Source organism: Mandrillus leucophaeus, unplaced genomic scaffold (assembly GCF_000951045.1).
Source record: "Mandrillus leucophaeus isolate KB7577 unplaced genomic scaffold, Mleu.le_1.0 Scaffold391, whole genome shotgun sequence".
NCBI classification, from domain to species: Eukaryota; Metazoa; Chordata; class Mammalia; order Primates; family Cercopithecidae; genus Mandrillus; species Mandrillus leucophaeus.
Window position 1 is genome coordinate 626,833 of NW_012104154.1, and position 20,971 is coordinate 647,803.

At 47.9% G+C, this 20,971-nt stretch overlaps 1 protein-coding gene across 1 annotated transcript in view; it reads left to right on the top strand.

Annotated features, from left to right (window-relative positions):
- The first annotated feature begins 586 nt into the window (after positions 1-586).
- SYK (spleen tyrosine kinase) overlaps positions 587-20,971 on the top strand; it is a 52,773-nt gene continuing 32,388 nt past the window's right edge. Inside the window, exons 1-5 of the mRNA XM_011991203.1 lie at positions 587-1,053; positions 2,174-2,334; positions 17,224-17,362; positions 19,637-19,715; positions 20,091-20,140. Coding sequence (XP_011846593.1) covers positions 637-1,053; positions 2,174-2,334; positions 17,224-17,362; positions 19,637-19,715; positions 20,091-20,140 — 846 coding nt within the window. The 5' untranslated portion in view covers positions 587-636. The remainder of the gene's footprint in view (positions 1,054-2,173; positions 2,335-17,223; positions 17,363-19,636; positions 19,716-20,090; positions 20,141-20,971) is intronic.

Below are 20,971 nucleotides of genomic sequence, written 5' to 3' on the forward strand. Positions count from 1 at the left end.
TGTGGTGACCGCAAGTCACAGTTCCGTGTGGGCCCTCAACGTGGCCTCACTTCACCTCTGGGGCTCAGCAGCAGCGTGTGACTGACGGCTCCAGGCAGGGTCTGGCAGCCCAGGTGGGTGAGGCGGTGGTAGCGTCCTCCTTGGACGCTGTGATGAGGAGCGGGACTTCTCTAACGTTGTCTGGACTCAGCAGGAGCAGGTGGTTTGTGCTCATGTAGACTCTGCCTCCTGTGTGCGCTGGGACCCTTAGGGTCAGCCCGAGAGTCCTGTTTTGCAATAGCCCTTCTGTTTGCTTCTCTTTGTGGCATGTTTATTTTTAGAATTCTTTGTCCTTCCCCACCCCGCCGACAAAAAAATAATTATTTAATTTGGTCACTTCCATCAAATACTCTGATTTTAGCTTAGTTAGAAGGCATGCTGGAAACTGTAATGATGTGAACAGAAAGACAACTGTGTGTTGGGAGGGCCAAAGAGGGAAGTGTCTGTTCAGAGCTGGAAGGGTTTGTCTCCGCTTTGAAAGAGTTTGGGTGGTTTTAGCAAATGTTCCCTGCCACGTGGGTTCCTCACCAAAGTTCTCTGTCTCTGTCTTGCCCAGGGGGACACCTGCGTAGGCGTGTGCCCTCCGGCCTCTGAAGCATGGCGAGCAGCGGCATGGCTGACAACGCCAACCACCTGCCCTTCTTTTTCGGCAACATCACCCGGGAGGAGGCAGAAGATTACCTGGTCCAGGGGGGCATGAGCGATGGGCTCTATTTGCTGCGCCAGAGCCGCAACTACCTGGGCGGCTTCGCCCTGTCCGTGGCGCACGGGAGGAAGGCACACCACTACACCATCGAGCGGGAGCTGAACGGCACCTACGCCATCGCCGGCGGCAGGACCCACGCCAGCCCCGCCGACCTCTGCCACTACCACTCGCAGGAGTCTGATGGCCTGGTCTGCCTCCTGAAGAAGCCCTTCAACCGGCCCCAGGGGGTGCAGCCCAAGACTGGGCCCTTTGAGGACTTGAAGGAAAACCTCATCAGGGAATATGTGAAGCAGACATGGAACCTGCAGGTGCGCCACAGCTGGTCCTGCTCCCTGGACCCAGGGGGCCCTGTGACCCCACACAGACTTCCTGGCTACATGCAACACCTATGCCTATGTACCCGGTGTGCCCAAATAACACAACCACCTCCTGAAGCATCAACTTTGACCAAAAAGTGCCTCTCTCTAATACGAGTCTTTCCCCTTTCACAGCCACAGCTGAGAGGGTGGGCCCCTTTGTGCCAGCAATGTGGGTTTCTCCACCACAGGGAACCACCGTTACCCAGTGCATGGAGGGCCTTTTCAGAGAGGCATTGATAGGTGTTGACTGGTTTCTATTTATCTGACAAGGTCCTACTAGACACACTGATAGGCACTTGATTTTATGGCTTCCTAATATCTCTTGCAGAACTTTCTGTGTCAACACTCATGAAGCTGCATCACCTGTTCTTTGGCTATCTGGTGTCACCTGCTATGCACCGTAATTTATTTAATTAGTACCTATTGATGAACACATTTGCTGTTTATGAATAAACGCTGCTAACAACATTGCTTTAGACCTATCGTATACTATGCTCATATGCAATGTCTGCAGGATAAACTTTGAAAGGGTTGGGATTGCCACAGCAAAGGATATGTATGTTTTATTTTATTTTATTTTTTATTTTTTGAGACAGAGTCTTGCTCTGTCACCCAGGCTGGAGTGCAGTGGCATGATCTCAGCTCAATGCAACCTCTGCCTCCCAGGTTCAAGCGATTCTCCTGCCTCAGCCTCTCAAGTAGCTGGGATTACAGGCACGTGCCACCACACCTGGCTAATTTTTGTATTTTTAGTAGAGATGGAGTTTCACCATGCTGGCCAGGCTGCTCTCGAACTCCTGACCTCAAGTGATCCACCCACCTTGGCCTCCCAAAATGCTGGCATTACAAGTGTGAACCACTGTGCCCAGCCATATTCTTTTTATTTATACACTTGAAAGTACTTAAGTAATGTGTAAAGATCTTTCTGGTTTTATTTACTGCATGAATGAGTGAATAAGGTTTGATCCTGTTTTACCATGCCAGGACTCGAGACAGACTGGAAATGCCTTCTGCATCATTTTCATTTTTCCTCGGTGTGGTTCACTCTGCTCTGCTCTCCACGTGGCAGGGTCAGGCTCTGGAGCAGGCCATCATCAGCCAGAAGCCTCAGCTGGAGAAGCTGATCGCCACCACAGCCCATGAAAAAATGCCTTGGTTCCATGGAAAAATCTCTCGAGAAGAGTCTGAGCAAATTGTCCTGATAGGATCAAAGACAAACGGAAAGTTCCTGTGAGTATTGTGCCTTCCCCCTCACCTCCTGCCACCAGGCCTGTGGGGACAATTGGGAATAATTCAGCTTCCCTGTGACTGGCCTCACATGACCCTGGGAAGGGGCCATACATTGTCGTTTGACAACATGCATGCTGGCCTGTCCTAAAGACATTTCTAACTAAAGCTATCACCTGTGACCCAGTGTTTATTTTGCCCAGTCTAACTCTAAAATGAACACTCTTTTTGGGCACCGAGGGACACAACGTTTAAAGAAAATGTGATTCAGCCCCATATTCTCCTTTTAATGGCAAATTATAGGATGCATAGCAAATTCTGTGGTTATCCAACTGAAATTAAAATACTGCAGTTTTTTTCACTCAAACTACCCCCTTGATCTCAGACTTTACTTCTATTTTTACATGAAACAAGATGCTAACACGAAAGATGTTCAGGAAAGTTTCCTGGGAGTAGCGTCCATGAGTGGTGAGTGCGGGTTTGTGGGCTTCAGCCTTAGGCCCACAATCATTAGAGGGTCTGTCTGAATCCTGGGTTCTGTTTGTTATCCTCACTGGTTCAGTGTAAATCTAAATTGTAGAAGGTTCTGAGATACAGGCCAACGTGGTCAGTCAGTTGTCCAGAGAAGGTAAAGAACTGTCTTTGGGAGATGTCGACCTTGTTCCTTCGAGGGTGCCTGGTCAAGGTGGCTCAGTGGGGCGGCTGTCTCTGGGGGAAATGATCCCCTGGTCACCTCTCAGTGTCCTTACAGAGGTGCTTACCTTGGAAGCATAACCAGAACCAGCGATGCAGCCTCATGGTTTGGCAATTGGCGAATCCCCAGCTGACTTTGTAAACTTTTCCTGGATTTAGAAGTGTTTTCTCTGCATGTCCATCTAGTCAAAGGAATTTCCTCAGACTTGACTGTCATACCTTGTATTTCAAAAATGATCTTAGCTGAGTGCAGTGGCACGCACCTGTAGTCCCAGCTACTCCTGGCAAGAGGATCACTTGATCCTCACTGTGATCTCACTATGGTTTGAGGCAACATAGTGAGACCCTGTCTCAAAAGAAGGAAAAAAGAGGAGAAAAGAAATTGACCACAATACTATTAAAAAAAAAAAAAAAAGAAGAAGGAAGAGTGGCCCAGGTTGCCACGCGGCGGTGCCTACAGCGATAGTCTTTATTGGGATGCAGCCCCACGCAGCAGCAGAACGCTGTGGGGAGGGAAGACATTGCCCCTCACTGGAGGCACCTATGGCTGTTTTTGCTGAGGTTTGGCCTCTTACCATCTTCTCAGCAGTAATTTCCAACATGAATGTCATGGAGCCATGCACATAGCATCTTGGCATATGAAGTCAGCCCAAAATAGCATAATCCGCACGATGAGGTTGGCCAGCTTCCTGCTGGTTAAGAAGCCTGCTCATAGCCTCTTCAGCCACAAAGCCATTTCTTTATTCAGAGTTGTCTGTTCCTGAAAACAGTAGTTGCACCCTTCATGGCCATGATTTCTGCTCTCTCCTTCCTTTCCAGGGGACGTGTATAAACCCCATGCGGAAGGCTGGGAGGTAAAGCTCTTATTTGCCGAACATACCTTGTTCTCTATCTGCCCTGTGCAGACTGACATCTCGTGTCCTCACAGCACATGCACCTGACACTGGGGCTTATGGTTTATGCAAGAGAGTCTCAAACTTGCTGTGCTTCCTATTCAGCTGGAGTCAGAGCTAACCAGGCATGGGCCTGTGGGAAAGGAGTCTGGGCTTCTGCATTTTCACCAAGTGCCCCCTCCTTAGCTGTCCTCTTCTCCTGGGTTCCTATTCTACCTTATATTGCAGTTGCCCAGTTATCACCCCATAATCGCCAACCTCCCAGATAATAGCTTCCAAGGCTTTCTCCCTTGTGTTGTCCACAGCTCAGTCCCCCACCTTCCTGTGCTCCCTTCACACCTGCAGGGCTCACCTGTGGACTGGCAGTGCATAGCACCCCATGCCCAGGCCTGGCATCAGGCAGGGTATTAGTGAGAGCGAAGAGTAGAGCTAAACCTGAGCAGCAAGACCTAGCTTCAGAACCCATGTTCCCATGATGGTTGAAGAACGTTAGGCCAAGGGGAACTTTCTCAGGCTCTGCTCCTCTGGGTCTGTGACCGTCTTGAGGATTCAGTGAAAACGCACACCATGTACACAGCACAGTACATGTGGTCATCACCGGTGTAGCTTTTCTTCTCTCTTCAATGCTCTTTCTCCATCATGAGGACCAGGAAAGTCTCCTTGTCAGGGTATCTTACGGTGTTTTTAACAGAGAAAATGTGAGGAAATATCCTGGAAGGCTTTACCATCTGGCAATTTCACCTCATGACAACCTTTCATCTCCTACAGAACCTGGCTGGGGTTCTTAGCTATTGCCAAGTGTGTAAACATTCCTTGTTGCAGTGTAGGGGGTGTGTTATCCTGTGAGTGTTTGAATATGGTTGTGTATGCTTGTGGAGAGCATGGAGAATTTGCCACTGTACTGAATACAGTCCAAATCTACCATGCTTCCAGCATGGGGCACAGTGTGCATCCCTGAATGCAATGTCTCCCAAGTCCAGGTTGCCTAGATGTTGGTCCAGATTCTTTCATCTTTGGAAGTGTTTCTTTGTGTGTTTCTTTCATGGGAAATAGAGCTAAAAGCCTCCAGGGAACTCTTGTGAACCATCACCAGATGCTGTGGCTGCCGTTTCGGTGTGAGTGCGTCAGCTCCTGATCCACTGCGGGAGTCTGTCCTTCACTCCCCTGTGGGGTCAGGCCAACGCTGCAGGAAGTCCCACACCTGGTTTTGAATCATCCAAATCTGCCCTACTTGCAGACAGTTTTATGAAAGTCCATTATTTGCAACGAATAGCCACAGCACAAGGTCTTTGGAGTGAGAACTAGATTCCAGTCACTGCTGGATGTCCTCACTGAGCCAGCGGCTGTTTTTCTCCCACCGTTCTTCTTGGGCCCTCATTTAGATTCTCCTAAAGAATGTGCCCATGTCTGCTTTCCAACCATCATGTCAGCTAATCCATCCATGGACCAACGTTACTGGAGTCTGTAGTTGCTTGAAGCACTAAGTGCCAGGCACCATTCTGGACTTTGGGAAGGGAGAAGTCAATCAGCAAGCCCCTGCCCTTGTGGAGCCTGCATTTCAGTGGGAGAAAGGACACTGAACAATGGGAAAGACTGCATTTAAGTAAGGGTGTAGAGCGTACTGGGGTCGGGATGCTGGGGCTTGTTTCTGCTGCGTGGAGAGGATGGGCCTTGCTGTGAGGGAGGCCACTGAGAAGAGGCCTGAAGGCAGCGAGGACACATCCCTGCCCAGGGAATGGCACATTCAAATGCCCTGTGGAAGGAGTGTGCCTGGGGACCTGGGCACCCACAGAGGCCAGTGTCACTGGCACAGAGTGAATGGAGAAGGGTGGAGTTGGGGGCCAGGTTGCAGAGCACTCACGGCACTGGGAGGACCCTACTTTGGGCGAGTTGGGGGGCTGTCTTTAGGAAGCAAAGGGCCAGGGTCAGCTGACATTCGGTGGGCTCTGCCTGTCTACACCGGTTTGCTGTAGGGAGGTGTGCGTGTTCATGTATTTGCAAACCAAATGTGTTGATTTCTTCATTGTGATTTCAGGGCCTTCACTTTCTCATGCCTGAGCATCAGTCAGCTTGTCTCCGTTCTGATCTCCTGTCCACCCCACCCACTGTGCTTTGACCTGGGTCCTGTACAGGCCTGTGGGCTGGCCCTTAGGAGGTGTTCAATGAATGCCTGTCGCCTAAATCAATGAATTGTTTGGACCCATTCTCCATCTCCCTGCTCGTTTTTGCTTTCCACTTCCTGACATGTAGTCATACCACTGCAGTTCTGTGTGGGGACAGCCCCACACCTGTCTGTGTTGGGGAAGGAATGGGGATTCTTGCACCTTTCTACCTCCTCTTAAATCATTACTGATGGATAGATGCAGGGACACAGCAATAGATATAGAAATATAAAAACATGACACTGTGCACTCCATGGTTTGTAAGATTTGCTTTCTCTGGGTAGGAGGCCGTGTGGACTGTTAACAACATATCGTTCGGGTTGCCTGGCCCCAAATGCTGGCTCCACCGTATCACCAGCTATGGGACCTTGAGCAACTTACTCAGTGATCTGTCTCCTTCATTTCTTTGTCTGTAAAATAGCTTTATTGTCTGTAAAATAGCTTTAATGTCATCTCTGACTCTCAGAGTCATTCAGGGTTATAGAGTATCATAAACTGAAGGCCCTCTGCATGGTGCTTGGCACTGAATGAAGCAACTTCATCCCCCTCCCGCTACAGTGACCTGGACTACACTTGGATGCATCAGTAACATACACTGAATGTCAGGTCCTCCATGCAAACTCTTCCCGTCCCTGCATCACAGGTGTACCGTGGCCTCTGCAGGTGAGTCATTCTTCTGCAGGTGGGAAAACCAGGCAGGTCTCCCTTATCCTTCCCTTCTGTTCTTCAGTCTGCCGTAGGTGTTTGTTTCCACTCTGTGGCTGTGAATATATACAGTGAGAGTCACTGTCTGGCCATAAAAGGATTCACACTAAGCTTTTGCTTTTATGAAGTGACAGACTTACATAAAGAATAATTATTTCTGCCAGGCACGGTGGCTCATGCCTGTAATCCCAGCACTTTGGGAGGCGGAGGCGGGCAATCACACGGTCAAGATATCGAGACCATCCTGACTAACATGGTGAAACCCTGTCTCTACTAACAATACAAGAATTAGCTGGATGTAGTGACGCGTGCCTGTAGTCCCAGCTACTCAGGAGGCTGAGGCAGGAGAACTGCTTGAACCCAGGAGGCGGAGGTTGCAGTGAGCCGAGATCACATCACTGCACTCCAGCCTGGGCAACAGAGCAAGACTCTATCTCAAAAAAAAAAATTATTATTATTATTTCACAGAGGGGGTTGGAAGTTTATTTTTGCATTGCAAGCCATAAACTAACAGGATTTTACTAGTTTGGTGGATAATACGGGTAAACAAAATCCCAGCAATTACTCTTCACACTTCCATCGTGAGTACCAATATGCGGTCTCCACCATTCAGATGCCAGCATTTCAGCCTGAGAATCGCTTTATGTGGAAAGCGGCATTAGTAAGAACTGGACTAAAAGGTAAAAAAAAACAAAAGAATTCCTGAAACACATGCACCCTCCATGGCCATCGCAAAATGCCTTTGCTCCAACAGACCTTGAAAACACTGAGGGTAAGGCAACATATTTCAGAGAGCTAGATCAGATTATAAATCCTCGGTAATGCAGTTCAAAATGCAGATGATAGAAGCAGATTACGTCTGGGAGATGCTGTCCAACTCGGCTCCCAGTTTTCTCTCCTCAGGAACTATACGTGAAATCCACTTACAGTGACAGTACACCTGAGCCAGAGGGCATTTACCACTTACGGGGGCGAAATTTCTTGTTTTTCAAAGAAGAACTCAGCTGTGGAGGAGCTTGTCCAAGGCTGGAAGGCAAAACCAGGTCCCTGATGTTGTCTGCGGCTAAGCAGAAACAGCAGCCAGCAACCAAATCCATCTCCAGAGACTCCACAACCATGGGCCCCTCCCTATTCCCCGTGCAAGGTGCAGCACCCGGGGATGTCCATGTCCGTGTGAAATCTCAGAATACACAGAGGTGTCCATCAGCTTTCCCCTCTCTTGTGTCCTGTCCACACAGCTAACCCACACCTTTCAGGAGTGACTCTGAGAAGGTAGTTACAGGGCCTTTGCACATGTGCTTGAAGAATCACGAATATAGACAGAGGCTGTTCGTGGAGGGGTTGGGCAGTATGGGCCAGTGGTTGTCCATCGCAGTCGCCTGTGGCGTTTCTGGAGGTGATGTTCATCACCTGGCCTTTGCCATAGCGGCCCTGCCCTTGTCTGGGGTCTAGCTGGCTAGAAGCGAGCACTAGAGGGGGAGTCCTCCAGTCCACATTCGGTGGGTGAGGGTCAGAGTGCTGCCTCGTTGGTGACATCAGGGACTAAGTCTAGGGAGAGGTGCTGAGTGGGGAGGGAGAGCCCCTGCCCCCAGAGGCCTTGTATGACAGCACAGGTTGCTATTTTGAGAAGCTAGTCACAGCTGTCTGTGAAAAATGAATTTGTTAGAAAAAGGAAACAAAGCTTACTTTCCAAAAATTATATATCCCTTCCCCAAAAGGGAGGATCCAGGATTGAGGGGTCCGAAGCATACACAATTTGAAGACCCTCTTATTTTTGAAAAAATATAAAATTAGGCATACAATAGAGCATATTTTCTAGACTAAGAAAAAAATTCAATAAATTAGAATTTTTTAAAGGCTAGTAAATACTACAAGCATACAAAATTTAGAAAAGATAATGTCATATTTTACTTAATTGCCTGACACGTCTCTGTAACGCCTTTTATTTCCTCCATGTCCTTGATTTCACTGTGTTTGACTGCATCTTAGTTCAACAATAATTTATTAATATATTTGTCTATATATAGAAAAAGAGACTATTCACTCCTTCCTCTAGGTTCACACTTCATTATTAGTAATAGCATGTACATTTTTAGAATCCTTGTCAAATTTGGGAGGGGAGGTTAAAGTAGAACAGAGTGATCTTCCCTGGCTGTGACTAAAATATCTTTTACAATCTGTGCAAAACCTACGGCCATGCAGTCACATTGCTGGGCTCCTCTTGGTCTGGAGGAGGCTGTGATCAACTCATCTCTGACCCTCATCCACTTGGTTCACACAATGTGGTTTATTGCCATTGTGCACAGCCAATTCTCCCACACACGTTACTCTGCTAAAATGTAATGGGATGTGTCCTTCATTTCATCTTATAAATGATCTTAGGATGGAAATGCTCTGAAGAGTCCATGCTGGGCAAAATTTTAAAGATGGAAGTGTCGTTTTCTTTGCGTTTAGTATCCAGGTAAATATTTTATTGTTTTTGGCTAAGAGTCCTTGTAAATCTTACAAAGCCAAGAATAAGTCCAAGGTGACCTTTAAGACACGTAAGTGGCTGCTCTCCAAATAGCTCAGTTAATGTTAAAAATAAAAGGTAGTATTTCAGATCTGTGGACAGAGTCGTCCAACCAGTAAGTCACCAATTCCATTTTAACTACAGTTTCTACCTTCTGACTTTAGAAATGTACTGTGTAAAAAAAAAAAAAAAAAAGTTAAAAAATAGTCATTCATTCAACAAAATAGACATGTTTTCAACCAGACATGCAGCAGGCATTGTGATAGGACTTGGATACTGTGGGGACTAAGTCAGACCTTATTCCCTGCCCTCACCGGACTTTGACTGCAGGGGGAAGATGATAAATGCAAGCTGACGGGCTGCAGAGTCTGCGGTGCTTGGCAGTAGGTCCTCTTCACCACGACACTGTGCCTACCCAGCATGATCTTTATTTTGTTTTCATTTACTTGTTTATTGTCCCCACCCCCACTTGCTCTGGATGCACAAGGGCAGAGATTGGGCTGCTGCCTTCACAAGTGCAACCCAGCACCTAGAACATCGTCTTGGTGGGAAAAATTTCTCTGGGTAAAGGAACATTCTGGCTGCTAACTTGAACGGAGGCCACTACTTGGATAGGAGGAGGGACAGCATGGGTCATCGGGCCTGTCTCAGGTGCCCAGGCTGGATGATCATCTTGTGTGTCGCTAACTGTAGGAACTGGGAAGTGGCCGTCAGAGCAAGTGGGCTGACTTGGTTTGGCAGAGCTTGACACCTCACCAGGCAGAGGCAACAAAAGCAAGGCCGCAAGAGATTCAGGGGTAGCATGGGTGTGGAGGCCAGGGCAGGCCTGGATGCCTGCGGGAGAGGGAGGGAAGTGAAGCAGTGGATGCCGAGTGGGCGTTCAGGAGCCCGGACATCTCCAGAGCCCCAGTCCGAGCCCCAGGAGACAGCATCATGTCATGGTCACAGTCACGTGGTGCCCTGAGACCATTCTGGTGCCCTGAGATTCTATGGATGGTGGCAGAGTTTTCCTGGATGGAGGCAGACTGGCCGGGTGGTGGAGGGAGTGGCGCGTGGCTGCCCCAGGCCACACCATGGGGTGTTAAGAGAGACCCTGACTGCTTGGCTGCCCTGAGTATGCAGCATGAAACAGGGCAGCTGCTCTGAGGGCTCACAGCAGGAGAGGCATCTGGAGAGCAGGGCTGTGATCAGGCCCAGTAGTTTGCAGATGTCTGGAGAGAAACTGAGTCGGAGAGGAAGCCCAGGAGGTTGTGAGCCTCAGCAATCTGAGAGACACGCATGTTGAAGAGTGAGTGAGGAGGGTGGGAAGCCTACAGGTTTGGTGGGTCCTAAAGTTGCAAGAACATCACTGTCCCCTGCAGCTAAGTGGGCCTGATGTACTCTACTCAGGCCACAGTTGCTGTACATGATCTCTTGGGACCCTAGAAGTGCTCCTTTCCATGACAGCTCTTCAATACATTAGTTAAAACAATCAGCAGGAAGCCCTTGTTCCAAGTGTGCAGGACAGGATAAAAAGATAGCGCAGAAAGCCCTCAGAGCACAGACCAACTGCGAGTGCAATTTGCCCTCAGAGGCCTTGGTAGCCACCCGTTCCCGGCCCCCATGCCACCATCGAATCCCTGTGTGGCTTGTTGTGTGCTCTGCAGCTGAAATTCATGTGGCCTCCTGACCTTCTTTCCCCTGTCCCTTTTGAGAAGAAATAAGCAGTGTAATCTTTGAGTCATCCCTTTTGTACTAGCCAAGTTCCAGGTGCAGTAAGACACACTCGTTGTCTCCACCTCTCTTCTCCCCTTCCTTTCCCTAACATCTGCACACAGTCCCATCCTCTCACTTCTTCCCCCTCCACGCTGCCATCTCTCTCTCTCTCTCTCTCTCTCTCTCTCTCACACACACACACACACACACACATACACACTCTTACTTGAGAACCACAGCTGCATATCATCTCCTGTGGACCTGTGCACAACCTGTGGAGCCCAACTTAAAGTACTGCATCCATTTCCCATGCTTTATCCTAATTTAGGGTTGTTTCCTGGTCATATAGAATACTAAAGTGTATGTCCTTAGGAACTGTCTCAATTTCTCAGAGAAATGGGATATACGTAAATAAATTTTTTATGACTCCCTTATACTGAGTCCCACTTGCACTGCAAAGGATTAATAACACCTGTTTCCAAAGCAAGGCGTCACCTGCCATGCAAGCCACATGCTGGGGTGGGGAGGTGAAGGGTATGGACACTGGTGAGAGGTGTTGTTCTGATGTTCAAGGTGACAAGTATGTTATCTAGTGTCCCCAAGCTGGGTCCCACCCAGGGCCTGCTCCTGGATGAGGGCTGTATGGCTCTGATTTGCACACCCCTGATTCTGATGGACACAACCCTTTTTCTTAGAGAGCCAGAATCACTGCATCTTCTGGTCCTCAACTGCATAAAAAAATGGGGTACAAACTTCTCTGGACTATCTATTCTTATTGTTCATTGGTTTATCCTGCAGGGTCACCCATGGAGCCCGTAATCAAATGAGCTAGTGAGTGAATGTGTGTGTGTGTGTGTGTGTGTGTGTGTGTGTGTGTGTGTGTGTGTGAAAGAGAGAGAGAGAGAACCATCTGGAGGGCCGGCAAAAGCACAGATTTCTGCCTCCCATCCCCTGAGTTTTTAATTCACAGGTCTGCATAAGGACTCAGCCATTTGCATTCCTACCAAGTTCTCAAATGATGCTGATGCTGCTGGTCTGGGGATATGGTGTGAGCCTGTTTGAGATACCTGTTACCTACCTGGGCTAGGTTAACAACTCTGATCATTTGAGATTTTCATAGTTCATTGGAGGGTCTATAACTACATTTGCAGTTGCAATTCCTGCAAAATGCCCAAATACTTTATTATTGGACTGGTTCCAATAAAGTTAACTTTGAAAATGCCTCTATTTGTAGAAACTTTTACATTTTTTAGAAAATTTCTAGCAGTTCTATTTGTTTGTTTGTTTGTTTGTTTTTCAAATATTTCTGGGGTATTTTTAGAGTATTTTGTTGGTTGCTAATTTCCATAGTTCCATTTTTTATTTTGTTAAACATTTCATAGTTTATATTCTATATCTGATTATTCTACTACTGAAAGTTTTGGAGGATGTAAATCTCTATCTTTTCCTCTCTCTTTCCCTCCCTATCCCTTTTCTCATAACTCACGCTTCCTTATATTTTCAGTGATCTTTCTGAGCTTGTGCCTGGTTAATATTCATCTGTGGGAATCTTGAGTATCCAATGCCGGGAACGCTTTCCTCCAGAGTTGAGGGGGATTTCCTCTTCACAGGCCCTTGCTTTAAGGTGGGAATCCCACATCCAGGTGCTCACTGTGCTGCTGGCCTGAGATTCTGTCCCTGTCCACTGCCGTGCTGAGATTAGCATTGGCCCTTTGGCCAAACCCACTTTAATTGCTCTTATTTGCCACTTACTTTTGGCTGTTCAAGTTTCAGCTCACTTTTTGTCCTATACTTCAATTTCAAAAGTGAATTTGCGGCTTAGGAAAAACCTTCTCCTTGTTCATTGATGAATGAGACTGTTTGGCTGTCACAAGCCTCCTTTGCCACAACAAAAATTCCGCTCCAGCAGTGCTCTCATATGCTGCCGTAACTGATCAAAGTATGACATTTTATTTGACACACGTGGTTTTGCAGACCTAGGTCATCATAAAGAGTCATGACCTGTCTGAAGTTGAAAGTTCAAAGAGAGTTGTGATCTGATGTCAATATCACTTCATTGATGCTGATTAAAGTCTCCTTTGAGAGAAAAAGGAGAAAAAACAAACAAACGGCAGGGGAAAATGAGAACACCTAGTGGGCTGGAATGGGCCTGGTTTTTCTATTCTGTCTACAGCAGATACAGGCAGTGTCCCCAGTAGCCCTGGGGAGGCCGCCTTGAGTGTCTCACTACTTCTTGGATCCTCACTTTCCCCTTGGTGCCCGGGCATCACCTCTGTCTATTCTTTGTCCCCCCAGGAGGGTGCAGGAGAGTAGAGGAGTCCGGCCCTTCCAGGCCATGCCCCAGCAGAGTCAACACGCCTCACCTTTGCATAGTGTTCTAATATCTGTGAGGCACAAGGCCTGCTCACCCCAGAGGCCAACTCTGCCCACCCTGGGAAAGCAGCCGTGCCGCAGGTCAAGGACTGTCTCAAAACCAGTTAGGACAGCTTCTCAGCATCATCTCGAGCTCCAGCCCTGGAAATCTCAGGCTTTGCAATAGCAAAACACAAATCTGTTCACTTACTCCTCCCAAGACAATTACTGGGAAAAAATATTAAAGGCTTCTGTGAACAGCCTGAGGCCAGTTGACCTTGAAGGCGGAAGGCGACAAACCAGACAGGAGCCGGGAGCCCTGCCTGTGTGCACGCCTGCTCTGGGTGTCTGTGGAGCCATAAGCCTGGCTGGGTGTGCTGATGCCACCACCAGGGCAAAGCTCTCAGTAACAGGACACAGCCAGGAGGAGGAGCAAGGCTTCCAAATCAGTTTGTCTCCTATGTGAAATTAAAAATAGCCCTGGTCCAGGATCTGCCTGCAGCCAGCGGATACTTCACAGTTGCTGGTGGTTAATGTCACGAGCCTTCTGGTCTTTGCCACCTACAGATGCTGGGCCTGTGGGTTTCCTTTCCCTGCTCTTGTTTCTTGCCACCTGCCACGGGGGCTACTCAGGCTGCGTGTCCATGGTCAGTCCCTGTACCTTCCAGTTACCTGTTGCCGGGAGCTGGCCGGGACTGCTTGGTGGAGCACAGGAAGAGAGGGGATCGCCTGCAGAACCTGGCCTCTTGAGGAGCCTCAAGGAAGTGGGGCCTTTGCAGAAACTCCTGGTTCAAAAGCAAAGAGCACTCTCTGTTTCCTCTGGGTTGCTCTCTGTTTCCTCCTGGTACCAGCTCTCTTTTTATACTGCTTTTATTGTGAAATATAAAACACAGAAGAGTGCATAACTAAATAGGTACAACTTAATGAATGATTATCAAGCAAACACAACCCAGTCAAGAAATGAAATGCACCCGGCATTGCCGGAGCCCCTCCGCCCTCACGCACTCACACCCGTCTGCCTGGCTGGCCTCCTGGGAGGCACCACCTCCTGAACTCTTGTGTTCATCACGCCCTTGCTTTTTTTGTTGTTATTTTTCATGTGTTTGTTTTTTTAGTTTTACCACCTAGGTGTACCTCACTAAATAAAACAGGTGGCTTTTGTCTGTTTGGGGACTTTGTGTATATGGAAGCATGAAGTGTGTTTTATGTTTGTGAGACTTATCTGTGCTTTGTATAGCTACCATTTGCTCATTTTCTTGCTTTATAATATTGTATTGTGTGAATTCCTACAATTTACTTGCTCTGTGGTCAGTGAACACTTAGGTTATGTGCAGTTTTTGATAAGCACAGATGAAGCTGCTGTAAGTAGCCCTGTAGTGTATGGTGCACACATTTCGTACACCTAGGGGTGGAACTGCTCATTCACGAGGGCTGTGAATGAATAGGTTCAGTTTCAGGAGACCGTCCCAAATTGTTTTCCAAAGTGGGTAAGCCATTTATGTTCCCACAAACAACGTAGGAGGGGCCTTGCTGCTCCCCACTCTCAGTAGCACTTAGAACGATCTTTCTAACTTCCACCAGTCTGAAGAGCGTGGAATGGTACTTTCCTGTGGTCTTCATTCGTATTTGCCAGATGCCTAATGAGGTTGATGGCATCATCTCTCAGGGCAGTCTGTGCTTGTCTGTCTCAGTTTTTAACAAGAAAATGTCAATCAAGACATAGGGCAAGATGGAGTACAGCAGATTGGACGTGGATTCAGAAACCAGAGTTCAGATCCCATTTGTTACTACTATCTTTTTTTTGTAAATATGGAGTCTCACTCTGTTGCCCAGGCTGGAGTGCCATGGTGCAGTCTTGGCTCACTGCAGCTTTGACCTCCTGGGCTCAAGTAATCCTCCTGCCTTGGCCTCCCAAAGTGCTAGGATTACAGGTGTGTGCCACTGCACCTGGTTCAGATCCCATGTATTATCTCCATGACCTTGAGGTCACAGACGTAAAAGATTAAATGATAGGAAATACTTTGGAGTGGCATATTGTCACCATTCTTTCAAGGCCAACTTTTATAGGTATATGCATCCACTCTTACTGCTGTGGTATTTGGATAGCTCTTTACACCTTCAAACTATAAGCCATGGATGTGTATCGAATAAACATAAATAGTCTCGCTTTATAAGATACTCTCCCTATAAAGCAGACTCAGTTCTCTCTTTATATAAAAAGATGACAGTATGGTTTTTTGTTTGTTGTGTTGTGTTGTGTTGTTTTTAACCATCACTAACTGCTGGCTGTAATCAGCCATGTGGCTGTGAAAAGGGAGCTCACACCTCGGGTGCTGACGACTTGGTTGTTGGGAGGAAGAGGCTGTTCTCACAGTAAGAAGGTTTCAGCACAGCCACCTGCTGAGACCACAGAGAACCTGGATGTGTGTCCTGCACCCTGGCCAGCTGCCCTGAGCTGTGGGGCGCTGTGCACAGCCAAGCACCGCTAGAAAAGACACTTATTCTGAAATTCACTCCTCCCATGCCGTCGTTCAGCTTTCAAGCCTTGGGTTAGCTTTTTGAGATGAGTCTCCATGGCAAGGGACAGGAAAGCGTGGCCATGTCCAGTTCTGAAGGCCATCTCAACTCTCCCTGTGGCCATGTATCTGACCTCTTGCAACCAGGAGGAGGCATCAGAAATTTCCCCAGTACCCAGATGTCCCAAGGCAGCTGGGCACCCTTGAACTCTGCCCCAAGTACAGTGCATTTGGGCATGCGGCTTAACAATTTTGGACCTCAGCTTCCTCATTTTAGAAAATGCAGAGGCCAAAGGGGCTTCCTAGGCCTTCATGACTCACCCTCAGAACCTAGGATCTCATGATCCAAAGGGCTGCAGCTGTGGAGAGGGGAGAATGGGACTGTGGGTGTCACTACGAAGCTAAACTGGGGGATTCGCACCCATTTCACGCCTTTTCAGCCTCCACCGGGACCTCGAACTCCCCAAGTCCTACAGGTCTTCCAGGGGATCTCTCACCTCCCCGTGAGTCCCTCGCGTCGCATACACTGCAGTGGGAGTGTTGCTCCCTGCCTGGCATCAGACTCCCGTGTCTCTGTTCACCAGGACCCAGGGCAGGGGGTGGTACTGAGGGTCGCCCAGCATGACTATGAAGACAGAGCCTTGGCTGCTCAGCACGGCCAGCACAGCTCTGGTTTCAGCTCTGTCTCTTCACCCCACAGTGGATGTCATTTTCTTCTACTGGGGGTGTTACCCAACAATATCATCCTTTGAAAGTGTTTGAAGTCCAGCCCTGCCTCCCTTTCCTGCAGTGGGAGTGTGGGAGGGAGTGAGGAAGGCCCAGGGGATGGAAGCTTCCATATCCTTCCATCTCTGGTCCAGAAGATGGCTGGTTAAAATGCCCACCAAACACCCCCGCCCACACCCCAAGCCGGGTAGTGGAGCTGTCCATCTTGGATCTGACCCAAATGCAGGCCCTGGTGAAGAAAGATGAGTCCATTGGGCTCCACAGTAATCAGGGCCCATGGAGCGCCCGTGCTCATTGCCCTGAGCAGCATCACTGCTATCAAGCACCAGGCTCTCCTGACCACTGCCCAGAGCTCCTGGGCCCTGCTAGAGCTTAGCCATGGTCCATTCATCACCAACCTGCTAACATTTCCTTGTTGCAAGCTCGCCCACTGGCATCATCCCTGAGTGGTAAACGGGGCCTTCCTGGGTTGGGCAAAGCCCTTGACCTGGAGGCTCCAGACTCTGCCCTCCGGCTGCCTTGCCGGGTGACAGGCCCCAGGGAGCGGCTGCTGACCACTCAGGTCAGGGTGCTTCCTCCCAGGTCCCACCTGGGGACTGGCAGGCCTGGGGATGATGCAGCTCCATCCTCTCTTCTAGGATCCGAGCCAGAGACAACAACGGCTCCTACGCCCTGTGCCTGCTGCATGAAGGGAAGGTGCTGCACTATCGCATTGACAAAGACAAGACAGGGAAGCTCTCCATCCCCGAGGGAAAGAAGTTCGACACACTCTGGCAGGTACCCGGTCTCCTCTCCCCACCTTGTGGGTAGAGTACAGGGCACGTGGGGCTTCTTGTCCCATGGACTCTGAGACACAAGAGGAACCGAACCACCCACTCCCCACGGTGTGGTCCCCAGGCCAGCAGCAGCCCTGGAGCTCATGAGAAACGCACACCTGGATCCACACCTGGGCCCCTGCCCCACACCTGGGCCCCTGTCCCACCTGCCCATCAGACCCCACTTTCAGCCTCCAGGTGGCTTCTGTGTTTGAAAAGCACTGGTCCAGAGGCTGTCATGTGAGGTGAGCGAAGGTTCCATGGCTTGTTCAGGGCCACTCAGTCGTCGGTGCCACAAGGTGATGTACGTGCAGGTCTGTGTTCAGAGTTTAACAAGACATCGTCTTTTGGAGAGCTAGAAAATATTTATTCCTAGGATATTCTAACTACAGCCTAAAACAGCCTTTCAGACAAAGACACACAAAATAGAGGAATGGATGCCCAGGGAAGGAGGCCTGGGAAGAGCTAAGCAGGCCTTTGTTGGTGGTGTGAGAGGCTGAATTAGACAGCAAATGTCAGGTGTCCTCCTCATTGTAAATCGAGTCTCCCTCTGTGGAAACTAAGGCGGTGTAGGAAGCACATCCTAAATTTAGAAAGCATACTCCCCGGGCTCCAGGCTGCTACTCATACTGATTGCCACAGCCCTGGTCTAAAAAGTGCATATTCCTGACCCAGCTACTAGCAAACCCTGAAACAACTCACAATTTGGAAGTTCCTTAGGCACTAATAAGCACTAAAATAATGCTCGGCGCTGCTTTCCCTGAATCGCAGTGAGCACAGATTGCTTGTCTTAATTTTGCATCACAGCTACACTGGCTGATAATGAAGGAAATAAAAGTAACAGTACTTCACACATCATCTTAGCAGAGCATCCTGTAAACTGTAGTAGGTTCAGAGACACAGAGAAAGCCAACTGACTGCCACTACCCCACCACCCCAGAGCACCAGCTACCTCGAACATGTATGGGTGAGGGGCATAATCAAGGCACATTCGGATGTCCTCACCCAAGCCCAGCTGGGGCCACACATGCAGTCAATATTGAGGAAAGGACTCAACTCAAAATCCTGTCTTTTCAAAAACTGAGACTACAGAGCCTTAGCCCCTTTAAAGCACTTAAAGTTACTACTTCCAAATGTGATTTGGTTTCTAGTGCTGTAATTGGGGAAAAAAAATACTCCTTTTTTGAATGTGAATATGATCATATTAAAAAATGTTAGTCACAACATTTACATTGTCTTTTGATTTTGTGGCTCATTGCCATGTCTCACCACAGGCTTCTTTCTTTTAACGCTATTGATTCGAAACAGTATTTAACCTTTCTACCCTCAATGCCCCAAAGCGTATCAGGGAGGTGAGCAGGGAATGTGGCCTTCTGGAATGCAAGGACACCTGGAGTCCTCTATGCCAGCTTAATGCTCCAAGGTCCCAGGCCCCATCACTTATAAACAGCCATTCATTCACCTTCTCCGGAAAGGGCATCTTGTGTGTGTGGCGTTCTCTCACAGTTTCAAAGGCTGAGCGCTCACCATGGTGTTAAGCATCTCTAATTATGGAGAATGTCCTTCCCAAGACTCTTTACTGTTTTTATTGATTCCCCTGGTAGATCATAGCATTCATCTCTAATTATATATTCCTCATTGTATATTTTCTAGGGACTGTGTTTAGGAAACTACCTCAAAAATGCCAGCAATACATTCCAATTTCCCATGCATGATTTCATTGATTTTTCTTGACAGCATTGTAAGGTACTTCTGTACCCTACCCCAACTGCAGGGCCCCAGTGCCATTTCACAGAGAATTGGTGATTGCTATACTACCCTATTTCAATATTCTTTACTGTAGACCAGGGATCTGCAAACCCATAGACCAAATCTGGCTCTCAGCTTGTTTCTGTGTAGTCCTTGAAGAGAATGGTTTTTATGCTTTTAAAGATGTTGTTTTGGATAAATAAATAAGTAAACAAAGGACACAGATATGGTATGAGGCCCACAAAAACCAAAAATACCACTTTCTGTTTACAAAAAAAATTTGCTGCCCCTAGCCCAAGAGGGAGGATGCCTAGCTGTGGGCCCACTTCCCCAGCCACCCTTGTGGAGTGGACTTACGCACATCAAAGCATTTACGCGTCTTGGGGCCACTTTGAAAGCCCAACAGTCAGTCAGCAGCTCTCAGTCACTATTTCTCTGTTTCCTGACCTTGTTATTTACCACACTTTCTTACTTTTTTCTCTTTCAGCTCGTCGAGCATTATTCTTATAAAGCAGATGGTTTGTTAAGAGTTCTTACTGTCCCGTGTCAAAAAATCGGCACACAGGGTGAGTTCCCGAGACACCGGAGTCTCACTGTTTGAGGTATCAGTGACAATCAGCCTCGTTTTCGACTTAGCTGATTGCAGTTTCGGGTTGGATGAGGACTTCTTACGGATTGATTAATAACGTTATCAAAGCACTCCAATTTTGTAGATCATGAATCAAAAAATAGCTGGTTGCTTTAACTTTTAAAAAAATTGTAATTATTTGTCTTAATTGCATGCGGGAAAAAGTAAAAGAGGGTCAGAAGTACCTGCAGAAAACGTGCTCACTTCTTAAGCAGCAGCACATCCTGATCTCATTGACCGACCTGCAGGGGGTGGGGGGAAAGGAAGTGGTTTCCACAGATAGAGTAGTAATGGTCCATATTCTCTCAACCAGGAAATGTTAATTTTGGAGGTCGTCCACAACTTCCAGGTTCCCATCCTGCGGTAAGTGTCACTAGGAATACCACTGAATGAGAAGCTGTTGCATATTTCACAAATGAAAAGCATGTTTTAGCTAACAGGAGTGGTGGTCACTGATATTTTGATTGCCCTTCAAAGCATTTTCCTTGATGAGCTGGAATTTCTAGTGAGTGTTAGGCACAATCAGCCTACTGTTAGTGATAAACTAGCCACATTTTCTTTTCTTTCTTTCTTTTCTTTTTTTTTTTTTTTTGGAGGCAGAGTCTTACTCTGTCACCCTGACTGGAGTGCAGTGGTGCAATCACGGCTCACTGCAACCTCTGCCTTCTGGGTTCACGCCATTCTCATGCCCTAGCCTCCCGAGTAGCTGGGATTACAGGTGCCTGCCACACCTGGCTACTTTTTGTATTTTTTAGTAGAGATGGGTTTTGCCATGTTGGTCAGGCTGTTCACAAATTCCTGGCCTCAAGTTATTCTCCTACTTCAACCTCCCAAAGTGCTGGGATTACACGCATGAGCCACCACACCCTGCCTAGTCACATTTTCTTAACTTCTTGTCTAGGTGAAATTCTCTTCATTTTTGGAGAATATACACAATGCGAATGAAACCCAATATTAAATCAGAAGTAGGCCTCTTGCAATATTTGAGAAATGGGAACATATTTTTTAACTTCATCCTTGAACTGTCTATGTTAACACACGTATAATCCACAGGACCCCAGCTCTCTCCTCCCTCCAGCCTGTTAGGAGGTCAGGTACAGATTTATGCTCTAAGCAGGAATTCTTTTCCTGATCTTTTCTTGGGGACTTCATATGGACTTTTTTCTTTCTTTCTTTCTTTTTTTTTTTTTTTTT